The 21,453-nt window shown below is 36.1% G+C and overlaps 1 protein-coding gene across 9 annotated transcripts in view; it reads left to right on the top strand.

Annotated features, from left to right (window-relative positions):
- Positions 1-21,453, top strand: part of LOC106680370 (testis-specific serine/threonine-protein kinase 6) — a 30,489-nt gene that overhangs the window by 226 nt on the left and 8,810 nt on the right. For 3 of the 9 annotated variants that reach the window (XM_024364374.2, XM_014420028.2, XM_014420030.2), the window contains exons 2-9: positions 414-520; positions 588-687; positions 2,181-2,383; positions 3,670-3,893; positions 4,245-4,413; positions 6,651-6,809; positions 15,962-16,204; positions 19,635-19,738. In XM_024364374.2, the coding sequence (XP_024220142.1) occupies positions 507-520; positions 588-687; positions 2,181-2,383; positions 3,670-3,893; positions 4,245-4,413; positions 6,651-6,809; positions 15,962-16,204; positions 19,635-19,710 (1,188 nt within the window). In that variant the 5' untranslated portion in view covers positions 414-506 and the 3' untranslated portion in view covers positions 19,711-19,738. Of the gene's footprint in view, positions 1-200; positions 347-413; positions 521-587; positions 688-2,180; positions 2,384-3,669; positions 3,894-4,244; positions 4,414-6,650; positions 6,810-6,893; positions 7,068-15,961; positions 16,205-19,634; positions 19,749-21,453 lie in introns of those variants that run through there. The other 6 variants (XM_024364375.2, XM_014420029.2, XM_067046679.1 and 3 more) reach the window with 5 other exon arrangements.

The raw sequence follows: 21,453 nt of genomic DNA, 5'->3' as shown, positions 1-21,453 counted from the left end.
TATTTAGAAGTAAAAAAGGATTTTTGTGTTAAATTACTTCGTTTTTTTTTAATAATAAATTTTAATGCATAAATATTACTCGACAATCAATAAGTTTAATTTTAAAAGTGCTCCATAAAGTCAATTGTTAAAAATTTGACAGGACAATTTATCTGTGATTATTGCTTTTGAGAGTGTTTTAATGTTATATGTTTTGTGAGGTATGGATGTAATAAATTTCCCCCTTCATGAAGATATTCTGTGCAGAGGGCATTCTTATAGAATTCTGAGAGAGAAGAACTTATTTCTTTTTCTATTCATGAAAAATTTATATTTTATAAAATCAATCTGATTGGTTATAATTGCGGTATATAAATTATTATATTTGTTATAAACATTTTATTTATTACAAGCTCTTTATTTTTTTTTTTTAGATGTTCTTCAATACGAATTATTTGAAATTTAACATTGAATAACTATCGAATGACCCACGATTATTTACAGATTATGCAACCAAGTTATCATAGATGGAGCAGAATACGTGAGTACATGTATTTGAGCATGTGAAGGATTTCAAGTTACACATTATCAATTATTTGTATTTTCAGATCCAAAGGCACATTCACTGTTACTCCATCTATGATAGAAACGTGCAAAACGCAAGGAGTATCGATTATCAAAAGGTTGGGTCAAGGTTCTTATGGTGCAGTAAGTAGATAAAATATAGTGCCCATTATATAGTGTTCAATTTGTTATGGTTTTACTTCTAACTAAGAACAGTAGTTCCTTATGAAGTACATGGTTCTGGTGGTTAATTTTTTGTTATTTTCATATCCAAAAATACTTGTGAAGGTTTTTTATAATTATTATAAATAATTTTATAATTTGATGAGAAGATACTGGGAGAGAAGAAGAGAAAAAGTGAGAAGGAAAAAGTAATGATATTCGCGTGGTGTTGAAAGGCCTTGAAAAAACAAATTATAATTATCATTTATTCGTTTTTAACTTATTTATATTTTATTATGATTTATTACTATTTTTACTTATGTCTATATTTTCATTTATTCATAACTTCGTTTTTCTTATTTTGTGTATGTGTGTGTTCCATAAGTTATAACAATTGATTTTAATTGTATAAGTTGAATATTTTTGATTGATCACTGGAAGAGAGAAATATGATAAATCTACACGTTTGCCACTCGCCGCAAATTCAAGACTTGTACAAACGCTTGGTAAATAAAAGCAGTAACAACCGTCGGTATTCACACACAAGTGTGTTCTTGTGACTTGTCGGCTATTACATTCGATTTATTTTCATTACAAAAATGAACAAAATAAGGATAGACGAAATGAAAGAAAACGTAAACATAAGTAAAGCAAGTCGTAGGTGATAAAAATTCACAAAAATAGTACTACATAACCTTTAAATTCAACTTTCGTTTGGAATTTTTATATGATATTTGTTAATTTAATTACCAAAACATACATTGTTTTTATGCTGTGTTAAACAAAAATAAACCTCCAAAAGTCAATTGACAAGATTTGAAACAAACCATTCACATGGAATCGATAGAATTTTAAAATATAAAATCTTAAACAAGAGTTAATTATTGAATCCAAAGGTTCCATAAATTCTTACTAAATTAAAACCCAGAGAACACAAATATTCTTCTTTTGGCAGTTCTAAAAAAATTCAAACTGAAAACAAACGAGAGGATATAGCACAAGCTCCCTTTGATTGCCCAAAAACCAACACTCTTGGGTCGGCCGCAAATTCAGGTCAACTTTTACCAGGCAGTCCCTTGCGTATGTGCGGATTGGCCATTGTTTGGCAAATTTGTAGAGGCACTTTTCGATTTATGGATTAGCGTGAATTGTATGACTTCCTTATTAAAAAAAAAAGTAAGCAGTGAAAAAAAATAATAGAATTATGAAAAAAAAAATGGATTTACGTTATACCTAATAACAGACTGATTAGTATGCTGTGTAGTAACCCAATATATTTGTCCAGATACCAATTAAAGAAGTCTATTTATTCTACCAATTCACCAATTCTATAGCATCGATTTTATTTGAAAAAATAAATAAGGATCTTAATATTATCCATTTTCTTTAAGATATTCAAATATTAATTCAAATTAAAATAAAATAGAGCCCCAATATTATTATTTAGCCGCCCAAAATTTATTATTCACATCCAGGTGTTTGTCTGCAAAAGAAATCATTACAAGGGGAAGCACATGAGGCTGGCTCTGAAGGTAACAGACACTAAAACAGCAGATCCTCATTTCGTAGACAAATTTTTACAAAGAGAAATAGATATATTACTTCGCATCAGACACCCGTTTATCATTTATGTCTACAGCATCGCTCAAAGAAGACGTAAATATTATATTTATATGAGGTAACAATGACATTTGCAGTTTTCAATAAAAAGTAATTCATTAAGTTCCTTATTAGCGTGTTTTTTTTTAATTATTGACTGAGTCTTATCCGAAAAGATAGGTTTTTGAGAGAAATTTAGTAAAAATAGAGCTATTAAATTTGATTCATGCTCAGACAATACCTTTGCAAGTAAGAGACGACCGAATGGGGAAATGCATGAAAGAAGAGTCGAAGGTTTTGTCCTTACTGTACGAGGGTAGCTAGTCTGGGCTACGGTTACGCTTAATGGATAATAGTTCTATGAACTTCAAATTTTCTTGTAGGGCACTCAACTATATTCTCTATGTTGGATAATTTCTGAGTGTGACTAAACCACCATCGCCATCGTGATATCCTTTTCCATTTATGGCAAAGCATAAAGTTGGCAACACTTGCTCAAGCAATCCTTGTAGGGCTTTGACTTCCGAGACTCTCCTCGACCACTGTCTTCTCCGTTTCCTCACCCTCAACCAACACAGGTTGGCCTCCACGATATCGAAACACCTCAGACGTGGTCTCCCTTGTGGTCCTCTTCTTTCAGGTGATACCTATAGCAAACTTCTTGGTTGGTGATCCTTTCCACATGGCTAAGCCATCGGATTCTCGCCTGCTTAGTAAATACCATAATATCCAGTTGAGCATATAACTCCATTAACTACCGATTTTTCAGCGTATCGCCACTGTCCTGATTCTCTTTTTGGTTCATGTACCATTCGAAAGATCTTACGTTCTCACATCTTAATCTATATATATTCTTTTCATGTTCTTGGTTCAGGACTTATGTTTGACTACCATATATTACTATATGGCAATCGTCCGATATAAGGGGAAGCATAAACTTTGCGGAGGTATTTAGGAAACTTAGTACCTTTTGGAGGGCACGAGCAAACACTTACTGTAGTTCTTATCTATGCCTGACATTGACATCATATTTCCAAGAATTAATTATTTTTTCTGATGAAATTATATATTAATTACTTGTTTAGTGGATAATTACTTATTCTGCTAAATCATCAGTGAGGCTTCTGGTTTGGAAGCTCTCTGGGGCATACCCCCTTAATTAAAAACCCTGTAGAAAAGTACCCTTTATTAAGGAAAAAATTTCACGTTTGACCGTGATCTTGAATAAATCATCTCCTTGTACTACCGTTGTTCTTAACAGTACCTCCTTAAAAGTACTAAACCCATGAAACGTGTAGCTGTAGTTTACTTATTTTATAATCCTATTAGGTTTTTATAATTAATTTTGTTGTATATTTTTTGTAGATACGCTGAACAGGGTGATCTGTTGGATTTTCTAACTAAAGCAGGTAGAGTTCAAGAATCAAGAGCTCGGATCTGGTGTACCCAAATGGCATGCGCGATTGAATACCTCCACCTTCAACACATAGCTCATAGAGATATTAAATGTGAAAATATTCTTATTACTGCTCATCATAATACAAAACTGAGTGACTTCGGATTTGCTACTAATTACACAACTAAAAATGGTAATTGGAAGAAGAGAGTTGATCGTATGAAGTAGATTGAGGAAGATAGTCCGGGTGGCGGTCAATAAAGGTATCAAAATAGTAAAAGAAAACTCTTTATTGTTAACCAAGGTTTCGCCCCACTTTGCAGGGCTTCGTGAAGGCTAATAAGAATGAAGTTCTGTTACCAACTCCAGTTAGGTCGAAACGTTGGTTAATAATAAATAATTGTCTTTTACTATTTTGATACCTTTATTGACTGCAACCCGGACTAAAAATGGTAATATTTTTCTTACAATTAGATTGATTAATTTTAATTTTTTCTACTTTATATTCTACTTATAACAAGTTGATAATCTCACTCGGTTTCAGGGCAGCCAGTACCACTTACGACTTACTGCGGAACGCGACAATATGCATGCACAGAAATACTAAGTTCAATACCGTATGATCCTGAAAAAGCAGATATGTGGGCCCTCGGTGTAGTTTTGTATATATTGGTGAACGGGCACACTCCGTTTAAAGGCAACACACCAAAAAAGTAAATACTCTCTCTATTATAAATTTATGAATTAAATATAATAATGTGGACAGGTAAAGTAAAAGAGTTCTGTATCATTTTAACTGGAAAGTTAAGAAGCCTTCGATTTGAAATAGAAAATAAATAATAGGGAAATTAAAAATTATGCCCGGTTGTCTAAAACCTTCAATAAAACTCGGAGAACCAGAAAAATTATCTAATTTTAGGATGATTTTGGTTGTAAGAGGTGATTTAAGGATAAACAATAAAACTAAATTATATAGGGAGATAACACGAAGTACGAAGCATAAAATAAATTGAATGCATGATAACGAGTAATACTTTTAAGTACGGGTTGATAGTTGTAGTGCATATGAATGCCTAGTCATTTCTTCATAAAAGATTATGATTAGGTTTGTATTATAAGGAGGTGAACACATAGAATAATTGAACTTGATGTAGATTATTGTAATCTTGAAGTGTGTAAATCTTCAGACAAAAAATACAGAATTAAACTGAAATAAATGATTGACACTGAACTGCACAGCAATTTAATACAGATAATGATCAGAAGAGGATGTAAACCACTCAGGGTGATAAAAAAAAACATAGATTTGCGATAAGAGCTACTTGAACTTCAAAATTGCAGAGCTCCATAGAACAGCAGGCTAAGATCATGCGTATTAGCCCAATAGTGGGAAGAAGTTGACAAAAATCCTGCTAAAATCTTGAAGGCTATGAAAGCATTGATATTTTAAAATTTATCAAATTTCTGGAAACGTAAAAAGTGGTATGTCATGGTAAATACTTTTGCGTATACGTAAACGAAAGTAGTGGACGAAATCTGGTGAAGTTGGTAGCAGATGATTTTAACATTAATCCCCAACTTTCCTTCAAATTTGAGTCAAATTAAATTAAATTATAGGTAAACCTATAAATAAAATAGAATGGAAAATAAATTTTATTCCGAAACGAGGTCCCTTCAAAATAACACAAATGTATACAAGAAAGCATTTATAGCCAGAAACTAAAAATATAAATAACTTAGTTTATACAATGTCTACTATATAAATAAAAATAAAATTAGAAATCAAAACAAAATAAATTCTAATTTTAAATTAAAAATGAAGAAAGTAGAAATAAAAAATAAAATAGTAGGTTAATTAAAATTTCTTCCTATGTATATAAACACTAAAATATATAAATAAACGTATACGTCCACGTATGTTCAAAAACGCATGTAGGCATTTCTATCCATTCCACACAAAAAAAAACTTCAGAAATATTTAAATTTACACAACCTAGAATATATGAACAATTATTCACTTCTGATACTAATTTCAATCTTAAAGTACAGTTTTGTGGTTAGGAACGTCTGTAAGGGATGTGAGAAGGTATCGGAAAAGGAGGGATTCTAATGTAGATATGGAAGAAGCATGTCAGATATTAGAAGAAAGGGAATTCCACAGGACAGTGGAGTGGGCTTAAAAGGAATTTTCAAATGTTTTGGTTTGCTGAGAATGGATAAAGAGGTCATAATAGCGAGTTCTTGCTTCAATGCACTGGGAGTGGATTGAAGATTAGAAGTGGATACTGTAAATGTAGGAAGGGTGCTGGGAACTGATGGTTTGTTTAAAGTAACATCCGAGATAATATTGCCAGGAGTTTAGTGGGAGAACCACTTTAACTCACCTTAGAGGTATGGTATGTGCTAAAGTCTCGAGGTACCGAAACAAATCTTAAAAAGGAATTCATGAGTCGCTTCAATCTGCTCTAATGTTAAATCGAGAGGCCTCCGTACGCCACATAACAGTAGATAAAGTGGAATGAAGATACCTTTTCTCTAGTAAGATCCTGTACAATTGATTTGACAGAGTAAGAAGACGTCTGATTAGTGATCGACTATGGACCATGGATAAACACCTAAGTCGTCCTGAACCCACCAGAGTATTGCGGAAGCTCAAGCTTCACTAGATCTCTTACGTTCCTACCTTCATTAGGGAGAAAGATCTGCCTCTAATTATTAGAATATAAAGACTCCAGATTCAAAATTTCCTGGAACTATAGGCCTCAAAAATTATGTTTCCTTCTGAAAGAAAACATTCTACCATATAAATCATTTTAATTGTGGTACAGCATATTCGCATATTTACTCTTACTTCAATGATAAATATCTTTGTCATGTTTATCTTGTTTTAGTTTTATGAAGTTATATAGGTCTTTTTAAGAGCATCTTTTGAAATAAATATATCTCATAGGGTGATTGAAAACCATAAAAAACCTTTAGAATACCGGAAAGGCGCAGTTTTTACAGAACAATTCACATCATTGCTTCCAAAAATTTTTAATTCTATCGAGAAAAACCGGATTTCGGTTCGAGAATTTCTTTCTTCAGATTGGGTAAAACTGGAAAGCAGGTAAATACGTTTTTGCTAAGATAGTTGTAATAAATGATAGACATAATAGTATTAATGCATAACCACTAATACAAGTTTAAGTAGGGCCGTTTGTAGCCAAGGCGGAGGTCGAAGCTGAGGTCTTAGCACCCTCGAAACTGCAGTGGCGTCGATTCGAATCCTACGGAATGAAAACCCTCTCTTCTCTAACCATGTTTAGAATAGGATGATTACCTCTAGATAACACCACCCACTCCATATGTCAGAAATAACCTACGGAGAAAATAATTTAAAAAAAAAAAGTTTAATTCTCCTTTTTTTAACAATTATTAAATCTCGTTAAATTATTATTAGAAATTCTTATTAATATTGAATTATTTATTAATTTTCTCTTAAATAAATATTTATTTTCGATGAAGATGATCAATATTTTAAAGTAAAATTGGTACAGAATGGTCTGTTTTAGTATATTATTTCCTGCCCATTATGGGCAAAATCTTAGAAAAACTCTCATTAAAGCGCTTCTATCCAATCCTTGACTCATATCATGTTATTCCTGACCACCAGTTTGGATTTAGAACATCTCATTCTACCATACAACAGAGTCATCGAGTGGTTGATGTCATATCTTCCACATTGGAGCGCGGTATGTACTGCACAGGAGTCTTCCTCGATGTTGAACAAGCTTTAGATCGAGTCTGGCATCCAGGTCTGCTCTATAAACTTCGTCAATTCCTACCCCCAACATATTTCCTTATAATCCGCTCCTACCTCACTGATAGAACCTTTTAAGTAAATCATAACCTAGCCTACTCATCTCTCTTTCCTCAGTCTGTCGATGTTCCTCAAGGTAGTATCTCAGGTCCCATTCTTACGGTTTATACAGCTGACATCCCAACCCACCCTAACACACTCTTAACAACTTACGCTGATGACACATGTATACTTTCTGTAAACAACGACCCAACTAATGCATCACAGACACTACAGACACACATAACATCTATTGAAGAATGGTGTAAAAACTGGAGAATCAAAATAAATCCTGACAAATCCCACCAGATCACCTTTACTCTCCGTCGTAAAACTCTGCCCTCCTGTCCTACAGCATCCTTTCTAAATACTCCACTAACCTGATGAACAGACTCGATACTTAGAACTCCATCTTGACAAGAGAATTACTTGGAATCTACACACAAGACTGAAACGACAAGAAACTGATCATAGATTCCGATTGCTACAACACTTACTTGACAAACGCTCTAAACTTCCCATTCACAACAAAAAATTAGTATACACTACGATAATGAGACCAATTTGGACATATGGAATTGAGCTCTGGGGCTCCACCAAACCATCAAATTCTTCCCGCATCCAATCGTTACAATCCAAAATCCTTGATGCTCCTTATTACGTCACAAATAAACTCATTCACAATGACCTTAACATCCCATTCGTTGCGGATTCGACCCAAAACAGATATGCGTCTTTTCATTCCAAACTCCTTAACGATCCTAACCCATTAATTCTTAATCTTTCATCTTTAACAATCCCTGATAATACTCCGAGGCCTCTGAAAAGAAGATGGCCACGGGACCTTCTAATTTAAATTAATGTTTGAAGTACCACCAATGTGTGGTTCCTTCCCAAGATTTTCAAGTGCAACATATTTACCTATTGAATTATTTTGTACAGTTGTAAATTACATTAAATAAATAATAAAAAAAAGTATATTATTTTGGTGAAAAAATAAAATCATAATATAAAGGAAAGCATATAATCATAATACAAATCTTAGCTCTTGTATTACCAAGGCGCAAGGTGAGGAGCTTGCTTATACAGCCGGATCCATAGGTCTCGATCCTGTACCTCAATCTATTCCAGTCAATGCCTCTCTTGTCGAACGCTTCCTTGACTCTTTCTTCTCAAAGAAGGAACTCTTGTTTCATCCGCTATTTTGGCCTTTCTTTTTATATTACCAAACCACCGTGGCCTACCGTTAAGGTGAACCACCAGGTACTTAAAATCTCTAACGCCTCCTGACAAAAAATCTCCAGCTCCACTCCCGTTAATCCTATTATTCGGTCTCCTGTTCCTATTCTCATTATTTTGGTTTTGCCAGTGCTAATCTCTGTATTTAACAGCTAGAATTCTCCTCCTTGAAGGGTTCTGAGGTCGAATTGAAGATTTCTTTCATCATTCCCGAATACAACTATATCACCCGCATAAACTAGAAGTGTGAGATGGACTGAAGATATTCTCTGCTAGGCAATAAGGGCAGTCTGCCAGGAAATTCTCGTCTTTGCCCTCTTAAGGGTCATGTTGAGTACCATCAGAAAAAGTAGTAGGCTAAGACTACAATCCTGCCTATATAACTTAAGTATCGGCGAAACAAAAACTAAAAAAAAAGCTTTTGTTTTCTAAGCCTCATGGGTGCGTGAGGTTGCTGTCGTGATGGAAAAGTAGATCCTCTGCGTGATGAACTCTGTCACCGGTTGGTCGAGTGTCGTATGTATGTGGTCATTCTTTGTACTTTGTAATAAAGTATGTCGTACTATGCGTCTGATCATACTGCTTTGAAACTGTTGAAGCTTTTGGCTGTTGTTGGCATCATAGGTGCTCCGTAGAGCAAGGCTGGCCTGTGCACACTTTTATAAATCATTAATTTGAGGCAGAGGAAGAGATTAGGAGAAGTTAATAGGTAGACGTAGTCCTAACCAGCTTGATTTTCTCATTGCAATGGCGAGCTAGCGTCAGATGTCTGTCAAGGGTGACTCCCAGATATACTATACTCTCCACTGGTCTATTCTCATGACCTGAAACCTTATAGATTTTAGGTAGAGGCCGTTTATTTTTCAGAAAAGAGAATAATACAGTCTGTTTTCTTGGTATTAACTGTAATATTCAGTCTCCACAGTTTCACAGTGATATCGATACAAGCCGCCTCTGCCTGTCTTCTTTCTCTGCATTTACTGAGATACAATAAATAGCTATGTCGTCGGCGTACGCCACTATAGTAGCATTGTTGTACTTCGCCCCGTTCCAACAGTTTCAGTTGTATATATTGATAATAGTACTGAAAATAGCACAGACCCTTGTGGAAGTTCACACGTGAATGAGATGTCTCCGGATACCGCCTCGCTGACACATACCCTTAGTGAGCGATGCTGTAGGAACGAAGAACAACCATGTTACTTTAGCGGCGTAAAGAGTCGAAAGCTTCCGTGCAATATATTGAGATCATGGCAGTTACTTCGTTCTTCCTCGTCTTCTGGCTTACTTCCGCTTGTAGTTTCGCCAGGTGGTGGTCCCGGCAGAGGCCGCCTTGGAAGCCAGACTGCTCTGGTGGTATCAGGTCTATTCCTGAGCTGAAGTCCTAAAGATAATTGACGATAATTTTCATAAACACTTTGCCCAAGTGCGGAAGTAAGCTGATTGGTCTGTAGGCGGATGGTTAGGTTCTGGTCTTCGCGGGCTGCAACAGCAGAAAAAGGATAACCCGTTTCCTAGCCTCTGGGAGGTATCTCAACTGGAGGCAGGAGTTGTAGAGGTTTGTTAGGTGAGCTATTCCTCTCCTAGGTTATTGTTTCAATAATATTGTTTGTATCATGATCCATTTATTCTTCCATTTATTGGGCATGGCGATAAGCTGAAGAATGTGATCTGGCGGGAAACGTAGGTTTGGTGGAAGTGGTCTGAACTTCGGTATGGCGGCATCGGCGGCCTCTCTTATGGTGGCTGAGAACAACTCCAGGTAGGTGTCAACTTCGTTCTTCGTGCTGTGGGGCGGGACTGTACTCTCTACAGACCTTACCTTACAAAAACCTCATGAAACAATGGGGGACCGCATTGTGGCATGAGAAACTACGGGCAAAGCCCCAGGCCATGACGGGATACAAACAATATTATTTAAAAAATAACCTAGGAGAGGAATAGCTCACCTAACAAACCTCTACAACTCCTGCCTCCAGTTGAGATACCTCCCAGAGGCTAGGAAACGGGTTATCTCCATCCCTAATCACAAAAAATCTCCAATCCCATATCACAGCCCTCGAAGATTGGTGTCGAAGGTTGGATTAAGATAAATTCCAACAAATCCCATCAAATCACCTTTACCCTTCGCCGTAAACCTACTGACTGTCCTACAGTTTCATTTGATGATGTTACTCTTACCCCTGTCGAACAAATCCGCTACCTTGGACTACATATGGACAAACGATTAACCTGGAATCCTCACACCAGACTGAAAAGACAGGAAACTGCCCGTCGATTTCGACTATTACAGCACTTACTAGACAAACGGTCTAAACTTCCAACACATTACAAAAGACTGATCTACATGACTGTAATAAGGCCAATCTGGACATATGGAGTTGAGCTTTGGGGCTCCACTAAACCTTCGAAATTCCTCTCGTATTCAATCCTTACAATCCAAAATCCTTCGTAAATTCCTCAATGCTCCTTACTTTGTCACAACTATAATCATACATAAAGACCTTAATGTTCCCTATGTAACCGATCTAGCCCGAACCAGATATCAGTCCTTCCATTATAAACTCTCTAACCATTCAACCCCCTAGTTTCTAATCTTGCATCCTCTTCCATTCCCGACAATCCTCCGAGGCGCCTGAAAAGAAGATGGCTACGAGACCAGGTAATGTAAAATGTCATTAGAGTGCTACCAATGGGTAGTTTATCTACACGCCTGTAACACTCCAATTTAACTTAGATCAGATTTACTAAATGTATTATAATGTACAGTTGTAAATAGCAATAAATAAATATTTTTAAAAAAAAGTCAGAGGGTCCCTCCACTTCTCTCTATCCCACCAATCTTCCTCCTCAAGTCCCTTATCGGCCATGTCTTCCTCCACGCAGTCCTTTCACCGGGTTCGGGATCTTTTTCTCATCCGTCTTCCTGGTTGTTCCCATTGCAGAAGTCTCTTCGGTCACCTACGTTCTGGCATTCGCTGACAGTGCCCATACCATTTTAGTCTGCTCCTTCCAATCCTCTCCGGAACTCCTTCGGTCACCTCTAGCCTGCTTCTAATATCCTCATTCCTGATTCTATCCAGTCGGGTAATCCTCAGGCATCTCCTCCAGAAATCCATCTCTGCCGCTTGTAGTTTGGAGTAGAGTCCTGGGTTAAGTGTCCAGGTTTCTGCGGCGTAGTGAAGTGAGGGCTCAACAATACTTTTAACAAGTAAGAGCCAAGGTTCACTCTATACTCATCTTCTCTGTACAGACTCCTCACTTCATTTATTAAGGCAATACTAATATCCGCATTCTTAAGCGATTCCCTCATCTTATGCCTTGGTACACTGTCATAAGCTTGTTCTAGGTCTATAAAAGCTATATATATGCAGCTCTTCCTTTCTCCATTCGTTTTTCTATGAGCTGCCTTGGGACAAATATGCTGTCCGGACAAGACCTGGCTGTAATGAAGCCAAACTGTTCCTCCGGGGTAACTCCTCTTCTATTCTCAAATGGTGAAAACACTGTGTACCGAATGGTTATATGCCGCTATCGCCTTAGGTATTGCTACATCCGGTTCCAATTCCTTGTCGATCTGATGGTTTCCTGGTATGTTGAGGTGCCATGTCACGTCAAGGTCCTTCATTTCAGTTCGAATCCTGGCATTGTAAAATTCTCAGCCTTTGTCCGATGCGATACGCTCCGATACTCCGTAGAATTGGAACTACAACTGGAGAGCTGCCAACACTGCTTCTGACGACTTTTCTTGCACCTGGTGCGCCATTGCCACCTTACTGAAGATATTAATCGCAATTATCCATTTATATCCTCTCCAGGTGAAAGTATCGATCAGTAGATCGTTGAGCAGTGCATCTGCAGTATATGTTTCCTCTTGTCTAACTTTTGGTGGGTTTCTATCATATTTCGTGTTTAGACAAACTTCCCAATGTCCTAAAACCCCCGTGATTGTTTTCTTCATGGTCTCTGGGATTCCACGGTGATTCGTTTGTCATTCATCTTCCTGAAGGGTTTCCACCATCAGCTTGAATCGGGCAAATGTCCTGTCCATTCCTATGTGTTCATCACGTCATAGCTGCTTGATCTTCTCCCAAATTGTTTCATTCCCGACGTATAGGTGACACTTCACCCCTGGCTGCGAACAAATCGGGGTGGTTTTGTTCCTCCTATACTTGCAACAATCAATTTTAAGCAATCTATTGATCTTTGTCTTTCATTCAATCTGCCGCCGCTTGTCGTTTATTATGTCCTCCAGTTCCTCTATATCTATTGGTCTCCCTTCCTCTCGAGCTCTCGTTAGACGAATATTCCTTCCTATCGTCTTCCTCCACCACATTCTGTTCTTCCTCTCCCAGTGTCCACTCCCGCAAGAATTGCCTAGACGGTTCTCCGGCCTCCTCTTCTACTGAATTTACTGTAATTGCTTGAGGTAACCAAATTTTCTTTTCCTGGTTTGTATATTATTTCCATTTTATACTATGCGAGGAGGTCCTTTCTACGCGTAGCTCTAGCCGAAGACTCCTTCAATTTTCCCACCCATTGAAGAGGCCTGTGGTCAGTGTTTACCTTCTGCCAAACACATAGGGTCTAAAGTGGTCAATAGCCAAGAATATTCCGAAGAGTTCTCGTTCCAGCGCACTGTATCTGGTATCCGTCTCTGACAGGCTCCTACTGGCTTACGCCGCTGGGCGATCTTCCTCTTCACCTTCCTGAGACAACACCGCTCCCAACGCGTACACACTCGTGTCTGTATTTAAATCGAATTGGGGAGTGAAATCCGAGAACGCAAGTACAGGCTCCTGCTGCAGCTTCTTCATGCACCGCCTGATTCTTCGACCATCGTGTTGATGATCATATTTCTACCTTTCTTGAGAAGGTTGTTGAGTCAGACGAGGTACTCAGCTATTTCTGGACCAAATCTTTGGTAATAATTTAAAGTTTCCAGCAACCTCTGAACTCTCTTCACAACTCTCTTCGATTTATCTTACGTATAGCTGCGACTTTATAGGGTTTAAAACCTTTCTTGGAAATCGTGTGGCCAAAAAATGTATTTGTTCCTGCCCCAGCGATGATTTCTTTCCCAGTAATTTGAGCCCAAATTGCTTGATACTTTGTAATACCCAGTGTAAATGTTGCAAGTGTTCGTTTTTGTTCTTACTGAACACTAGAAGATCATCCATATAAATCTAGCATACTGATTCGTCAATTCCCCTCAAAAACTCGTCCATCTGGCGCCGGAAGGTTATAGGAGCATTTTTGAGGCCAAACGGCATCCTCGTAAATTCGTAGTGGCCCCTTTCGAATTTGAATGCAGTCTTATGTTGATCCTTTGGGTGCATTTTGTTTTGATGATTTACAGCCTTCAAGTCTAATGCGCTGAATAACGTAGCTCCGCTCAGCCTGTCCAAAATGTCTTCAAATCTGAGGATGGAATACTTATAATCGTATAATATCGATTCTCGTTTAGTTTCCTGTAATCTATTACCACCCTGTTTTTTCGGAGGTTTCACATGGCGCGCTCTTCTTTTTCACTGCCCACAAAAGACTATTGTACGGAGAAGTTTTGTCCATAATTATTCCCTGACGTTTTAAACTTTCAAACTCTTCCCGGATGTGGTGGCGTAAAGCCTGCGGGTATCTCCTCTCTTTCACGTATGTCACATTGTCTTGTTACAATACAGGTGTTAAGTGTTACTTGTAAGATCTCCTTCGGTCGTCCCAGTCGTCCCGAGCATGCCTCCTTCCTAAAATAAAAAATCTTCATATTCGCCCCTAAGGCTTCGTCTCCACTGCTTGATTGATTTCCTCAAGCCGTACGCCCGCGTTCTTCCGTTGAAAATAACATTTGTGGATTTTACCTCTCAACTTAATTCTCCATTTTCTCCTGTTATTCCTAACCCAAGCTCCTACCTTCCTTAGCAAGTCACATCCCACTATTACTTTGTATTCCCTCGTCACACCTCCTACGATACGTACTGGCAATTTTTCCCTACTAAATCTCCACCGCTTCAACCCTGTTTCCAGCTCTTCGTCTACCCCACTAGAGCCACCCAGGGTGATTAATTTACACTGACATTCCTGAATCTGGTGTGTCCTCTCTCCACTACACAGCTTTTCTAGGGCTTCTCGGCACATGATGGTGTTCCACAACTGGCACAACTGCCAGTGTCCATCAGGTACCTCACTCCTGCTATCTCTATTATTAGCAGACTGCTGCTAGACTGCCTCGGTTTCTTTGTCTCCCTAATCATCATAAATATGTCCTCTTCTGGGGCCCACCGTCCTCCTCCAAACGCCTTCTTTAATCTTTCATTGATTACTCTGTAAGGAGTCTCTTCATCCGCCTGAATCTGATTGAGGATGCTCCTCTTTACTCCGCAGACGACCACTGCTTTTAATGCCTCCACATCTTTGCTATCTAGTAGATTTTCTATAGACTTCGCTTCAATTCGGCTAATTAGACGGCCACACCCGTTTAAAAAGTGATTTTATTCTCCGGTCTCTCCGGTGAATTTTTGTAAGTCCGACACCGCCTTCCTCAGGTCCTGGACGGTTGCCGTACGGACCTTAATCCATTTTTTCGTCGTGGCATGGGCTTGCACTACAGAGACTTCCGGAAGCGGCTGAATCTCTTCCGAAGGTGGGTTGGTTGACTGCAGCTTGAGGCTGGTTGTTTTGGTTCCGACCATCCAGGTTCAGAACTGCTCTCTATATATCTATTTGATCAGCTGATCTACTCAGTGAGCTGACATCGAAGTAACAGCTTACTCAGGCCGTAACTTATTTAATTTATTAGGTAATACAACAATTACACTATTCCTGTCCAGGTATCTTACAAATTTAATTAGATCAAACGATCCAATTTTATATAATTTTCCATATATGACCAATGTTCATTTACTGTTAATGCCAACAGTTAATATTTTCTTTACATCTAGGTGTGAAATATCTCTCCAATATATACAGATTGAAACGTGTTCTAGCTAAGTGTGTTTTAGGTAAAGAATCGGCTAAAAATATTTTTCGGATAAATAACGCCAAAACTGCACTTTAGTTATCGTCAGGACAACTATTCCTTTGCAATATTATTAATTTATTAAAAAATTAATATTTATAAGGGATTTATTTTAGCAAACATTGCCACTAATGTTATTACAGAATCTTATTAATGGTTGTTTTAGATTCAAGAAAGATGCCATGAATGTCGAACGGCCACAAGGGTACAGCATTATGGATTTGGATGAGACAGAGAGGCGGCAATTTCTGGTCACTGCGGACAGAAATAACTTGCTAGGTGGGGAGAGAGAAATCGCATACAAACCTCCAGTGTTTCATAGTTACATTTCAACGGGCATACAAGTGCCATCTATTAGTAGCAATTTCATATTAGAAGATTCCTCCAAAACCAGGAATATTTCAACAAGGTCAGATATATTAAAAATCGTTAAAAAATACCAATGATTAAATTTTTTAAAACAAGTTTTAAAACTAAGGGTTGGGTTTATTGGTCTATAAATACTGTAGCACAGTACGTTGATGCGTGGTAAAACTTGTGAAAACTTTATTTGTCAATAAATTTTAAGCATACTCCGTGTTTTTCATCAATCAAATTAATTATATATACAAGTATACATGACTCTCAATACTTAGGTGAAGCTTTTGTTAAGAGCAAACTTCTGAGATCAGCTGGTGAAATACGGCTCTAAATTTCTTAAAATTTCCTTGTTTATGTAATTTCGTAATTATGAATTACTCTATTATTGTTATTAACAATGAGTACTACATTTTTTAATGGTTCTAGTTTAACTATTAGTTTGTCGGCCATATCAACATCATTCGTTTGTCGTTACATCATAATTTTGGTAATATTTGAGCACTAATAGATTTCTGTAGGATTCATTATTTTCTGGCATACAGTCTTTCTAACCAAAATACTTTTTCAAGTAATGAGGAACGACATTTTGTGAATATACATTGGCAAATATCATAAAAACTGCTATTTCTAGGAAACTAATCATCATAAATTACTTTATGTTGCATTTAACGTGCTTTAAACCTAATTGTCTTTTTTGTGTGTGTTATGATACTCTCTTGTGAGATTCTGACATGTCGTACATCGACCAACCTACTTCTATAATTATCTGTTTGAAAAGTCAGATAAGTAAGGCTACCACGGAGGGCGTGAGACGTTCAATTTTTTCCGTGATATAAAGCTTTTGACACCAATATTTAAATGTATAATTCCGTCGAAATACGTTTTTTTGAATACGATTTTTTCCGTAGTATTTTCTGTTAAAAAATTATTCAATTTTTTACTTTGATCAAAGAGGAACAGTATATCCCCTAGAAAAGTATGTAGATACTCAAATATTGCAAATTCACCCAAGAAAAAATAAAATTCAATCAGTGGTCAACCGAACTACCTTGTATCTCAAAAAAAAATAAATAAATAAAATAAAGCAGATTAAATTTACAAAAATTGAGCTTTAATATAACTCCTTACATTCAATATTTTCTGAGATTCATATTTTAAAGCCAAAATGTTTTCCAAATAACGAAGAACTACGTGCTGTCACAAATACAACTGTTATTGTATATACAGTGAAAACTGTTGTATGAACGCATGAATATTGTTCGTAAGATAATCATCATAAATTACTTAATTTATTGATATAATATATACTAATTTTTTGTTTGTTTGTATTTACCTTTGTACGATAGCAGTGATATTTTTATTTGATATTTTAAAAAAATGTTTATTTACAATTGCAAATTTACTGTATATTAATTTTACTCAATAGTTCAGAATGATGATGGTTAAGGTTTTTATAACAAATACTCTATGTTACAAAAATAGGAAGGATACAGAATATTATTGGAGTCGAGTAAAAAAAATTTACATATTTTAATAAATTTAGTATATTAATATTAATATAAAATAGTATACGAGGACCTTTACTCTACACGTATTTAATGGTTATTGAATAACAATCGATTTTTTTTTATACGTAGTACAGCAAAAAGATCATTGTATTAAATGAGTTTAAGTGTATAAAAAATTTTACAAAATTCAAAAATCGCTTCCAGTAAAGTGTACCAAAAAAGTTTAGTTTATGAAAAAACAAATCAAATTCGTTGTTATCGTCTTTTGAAACCCTTAAACACGAATTTACATATAAATAAAAAATCAGGAATTTTTATTTTTGTTAATTAGAAAAAAAAATTTCAAATAAAACATCTCTCAAACATTTTATTTTTATCTCCAGTTCTAATTTGTTAACGAAGGTCCGTGTTGTATCATTTCATGATGTCCTTTGAGGAGCCCCACCTGAGTTTCGTCTGGATTAGTGGAGACATGTTATTGCGATTTTAGTGTTTTTGAAAAAAAAAAAAATAGAAGAAAAAAATTTAATTTGTGATTACAACAAATATTTATATTGAAGAGTTTTTTTGAGGTGACAAATATAAATTAAAATGAAACTAAACTTATTTCTCCTTAAAACATTTTTCATCCGACTTTGCTTTATTTATTTATTATTTCAATATCATTTGCTCTTATTTCGGTATATTAGAATAGTAATATATCGATAGATTTTTTTTCAGATGCAAAATTAAAAAAAAATATTTTCAATTACATTAAATGAGTTGAAATATATAAACAATCATAAAAAATTCAGTTCCTATATAGCAGAACAAAAAAAATTTTCTTTTAGGAAAAGCAGGCCAGATTTTATTTCAGCGTTCTCAAAAACCAATTTAGGAAGTAAGGTGCACAAGTATTTGAAGGCTTCAGCAATACCAATCCAGTAAAGTTAGGTTAGTTATGCAGAAGGTGAATCGATAGGATGATTGGATATGGTGGAGACCTATCCAACCAACTACAGACGACCAGCGAGTTCTAAAGGTATTCGTCAAATGAAGGTAATCACACACTGTACGGTATGTGCCTGCAGTCGAATAGGGTTAGTAAGTCCTAGGGGTATTCATGTCTATTCCAAAATCCAACGTGAGGTACTGGCAAGGAATTAAGGAAAATTAAAATTAATAAGTACTTTGATGAATAGTCTATGAATGGCCACTCGATCGTTCGCTAACGGCTCTTGGTCGCTCTCGACTGTGAGGCTGCTCCTAGAAGTTATTGTTATCTCGGAAACCAGCTGGGGTAGAAAGAGGTTAATTATCTCCCTACGAATATTAGTTTTCATGGCATTTGCCAAAATGATGATTTTCCGCTATTTTGAAAAAATATGTTGGGAAAGTCTCTAATCTCAGGAATTATTTACATAAATAATTCTATTAGTCTTCAAATTGAAACTCGCTAAATATACTATAAATGAGTATATTATGATATTTCAGCAAGTTGTAAAAGTATTGGTTATAAGCCTAAACATATACGGTGGCCATTTTCAAAAACCTACCATATTTGGCCTAAGCATTGCTCTCTGGCCTTTTTACTTTACTGTTTTCCAAACATTTTTACAAATTTGTCTAAGGTTAATAATCCTTCTCAATGGAAGGAGGTTCCAAAACTTCTTTTCTGTTAATCCCATTTTAATCTAGTTGGAATCTCACATACACTTACGCTTACTAAAACATTGTGTCACTTTGATTCAAAATTTTGCTCTTTGCGGTTGGTCTATGTCATTTATGTTTATCTTATTCTTTTTTAATACACATTTAAAATATTTAATTTCTTAGGAGAATAACTTTAATAACATTCCTCTTATCGTATTAGTTCTTTTCTTGTTCTTCATTTATACTTTTTGTAAGTAGTCGAGGTTTGATAATTATTATGGAATATCTTAAGTTTGAGATGAATAATTTTCTTTCTATCACACCGATTTATTTATTTAGAAATGGAACCCGATCCCAAACGGACTTCTCTACTGAAAACATTAGGTCCTTTTCTGAGAATCCTGGTGAAGTTTGAGAAACATCAAAATATATTAATGGGACAGGTGAGATCAGGTAATTATTAAGTATAATTAATTATAAATATCGATTGCCTTAAATAATTAAAAATAAATATTTTATTACAGCTTAATTTATACCTCGATATTAATGAAGAATTAGTTCCATGTATAATCAATCTTAAGGAATTTAGTTCTGAATATTCAGTGCATTGCCATTATACACACACACACCCAAACGTGGACAATGCTCCCAGAGAAGTGCGGAAAATAACTATCGATCGTTGGGAGGCTGCAGATTCCGGGAGATGGACTTATAACCGCAAATTTTGATCTATCCTTAGTTATATATATATCGTTTATACTTGCCCACGCTCAGCGGAGAAGGGGGTGAGTTAAAGGAAAATAATTTTAAAAAATAAGTATAATCGCCAAAAGGGAAAAAAAAGACAAAATAATAAAGAATAAATTGCTCCTTAGGTGCCACGTTATTTTTCCTTGGAAACAACGAAAACCCCGAAACAATATGCCCACAATATACCCTTACATAAATAATAATCGAATTATAACCACTGGCGAATACCTTTACATGTAGATAACAGAAAATCTAGGAGTGTTACCTTCCACCTGTTGAATTATCGAAATATTAAGTAAACATAACAAAAAAAAAAAACATAGGTAAAATTAACATGTTGAAAGCCGGATACATGCCTAAGAATGAACAGAACTATATGTACAAAAGTTTAATGATGAGAAGAAATATATGTACGCAGGATGAAAAAGGAAGGAAAAGAATTCATATCAATTAATAAAACAATAAGAACTTATAGGTTGACTTAACTTTAACTTAAATGATTAATCTTATCAACTATTATTTACATTACTGCACAAAGGAATATAAAAATGACTTTAAAATAAAATTTAGTTCGAATCCCACGTAATCTCCTGTACGTAATCACGTGTACTCCTGGCAGAACACAAGTTTGTCCGATATTTCCTTTCCAGTCACCGTATCACCAGAATTATAGAGATATAATCTTTAACGATGTAATGCCACAACTCTCTTATCCAGAACGTGCTGAAGATTCCCCTTCACAAAACCAAAAACCACCCGTCTAAACATATTGCTCGTGTTTTTGTTTTTCCCCATAATCACTTTTGTCAACGCAGATATCTCCAGTGTTTTTATCTTACCATGGCAGACTCGCAGGTTAATATCCTATGTTGGCTTGTGGTATGGTGAAAGTAGATTTTTTCATCAACCCAACTGTTGACAGTACATGAATGCTTTAGAGCATACCAATTTCGATTTAAATTGGACGACACAGCAGAATGCCTGACATGTCTGACTATCCAGAAAACAGCGGAGTACGTGTTTTTCGTTTTATGGAAGAAAGAAACGAATTGGAGGGAGTGTGTGAAGGAAGCATTACACCAGAAAAGATAGTGACCCATATGCTGCGCTCAGACCAGCATTGGGACGCAGTGAAGAGATTCACCACATTCGTCCTTAAGACGTTGAGAACGAAAAAGAGGGTTAGAAGGTGTGGCAAGCATGGAAACAAAGCGAAGAAATAAATGAGGCAGCACTCAACCACTTTCCATTTCTATTTCCCCCCATGAAGTAATCCTAACGGCGGTCCGGTGGAGAAGAATGAACATGTGTGGAGAGCTGGTTTTAGTGGGTACAAATCCCACACACGAATAGGTATGGGCCAATCCGTGTCTTTTGAAGATTTCCACCATCCCTCGTAAAAAAAAAA

The sequence above is a fragment of the Halyomorpha halys genome, unplaced genomic scaffold, assembly GCF_000696795.3.
Source record: "Halyomorpha halys isolate HHAL.00 unplaced genomic scaffold, Hhal_1.1 Scaffold257.1, whole genome shotgun sequence".
Lineage (NCBI taxonomy): Eukaryota > Metazoa > Arthropoda > Insecta > Hemiptera > Pentatomidae > Halyomorpha > Halyomorpha halys.
This window is presented reverse-complemented; position numbering and strand designations above follow the sequence as displayed.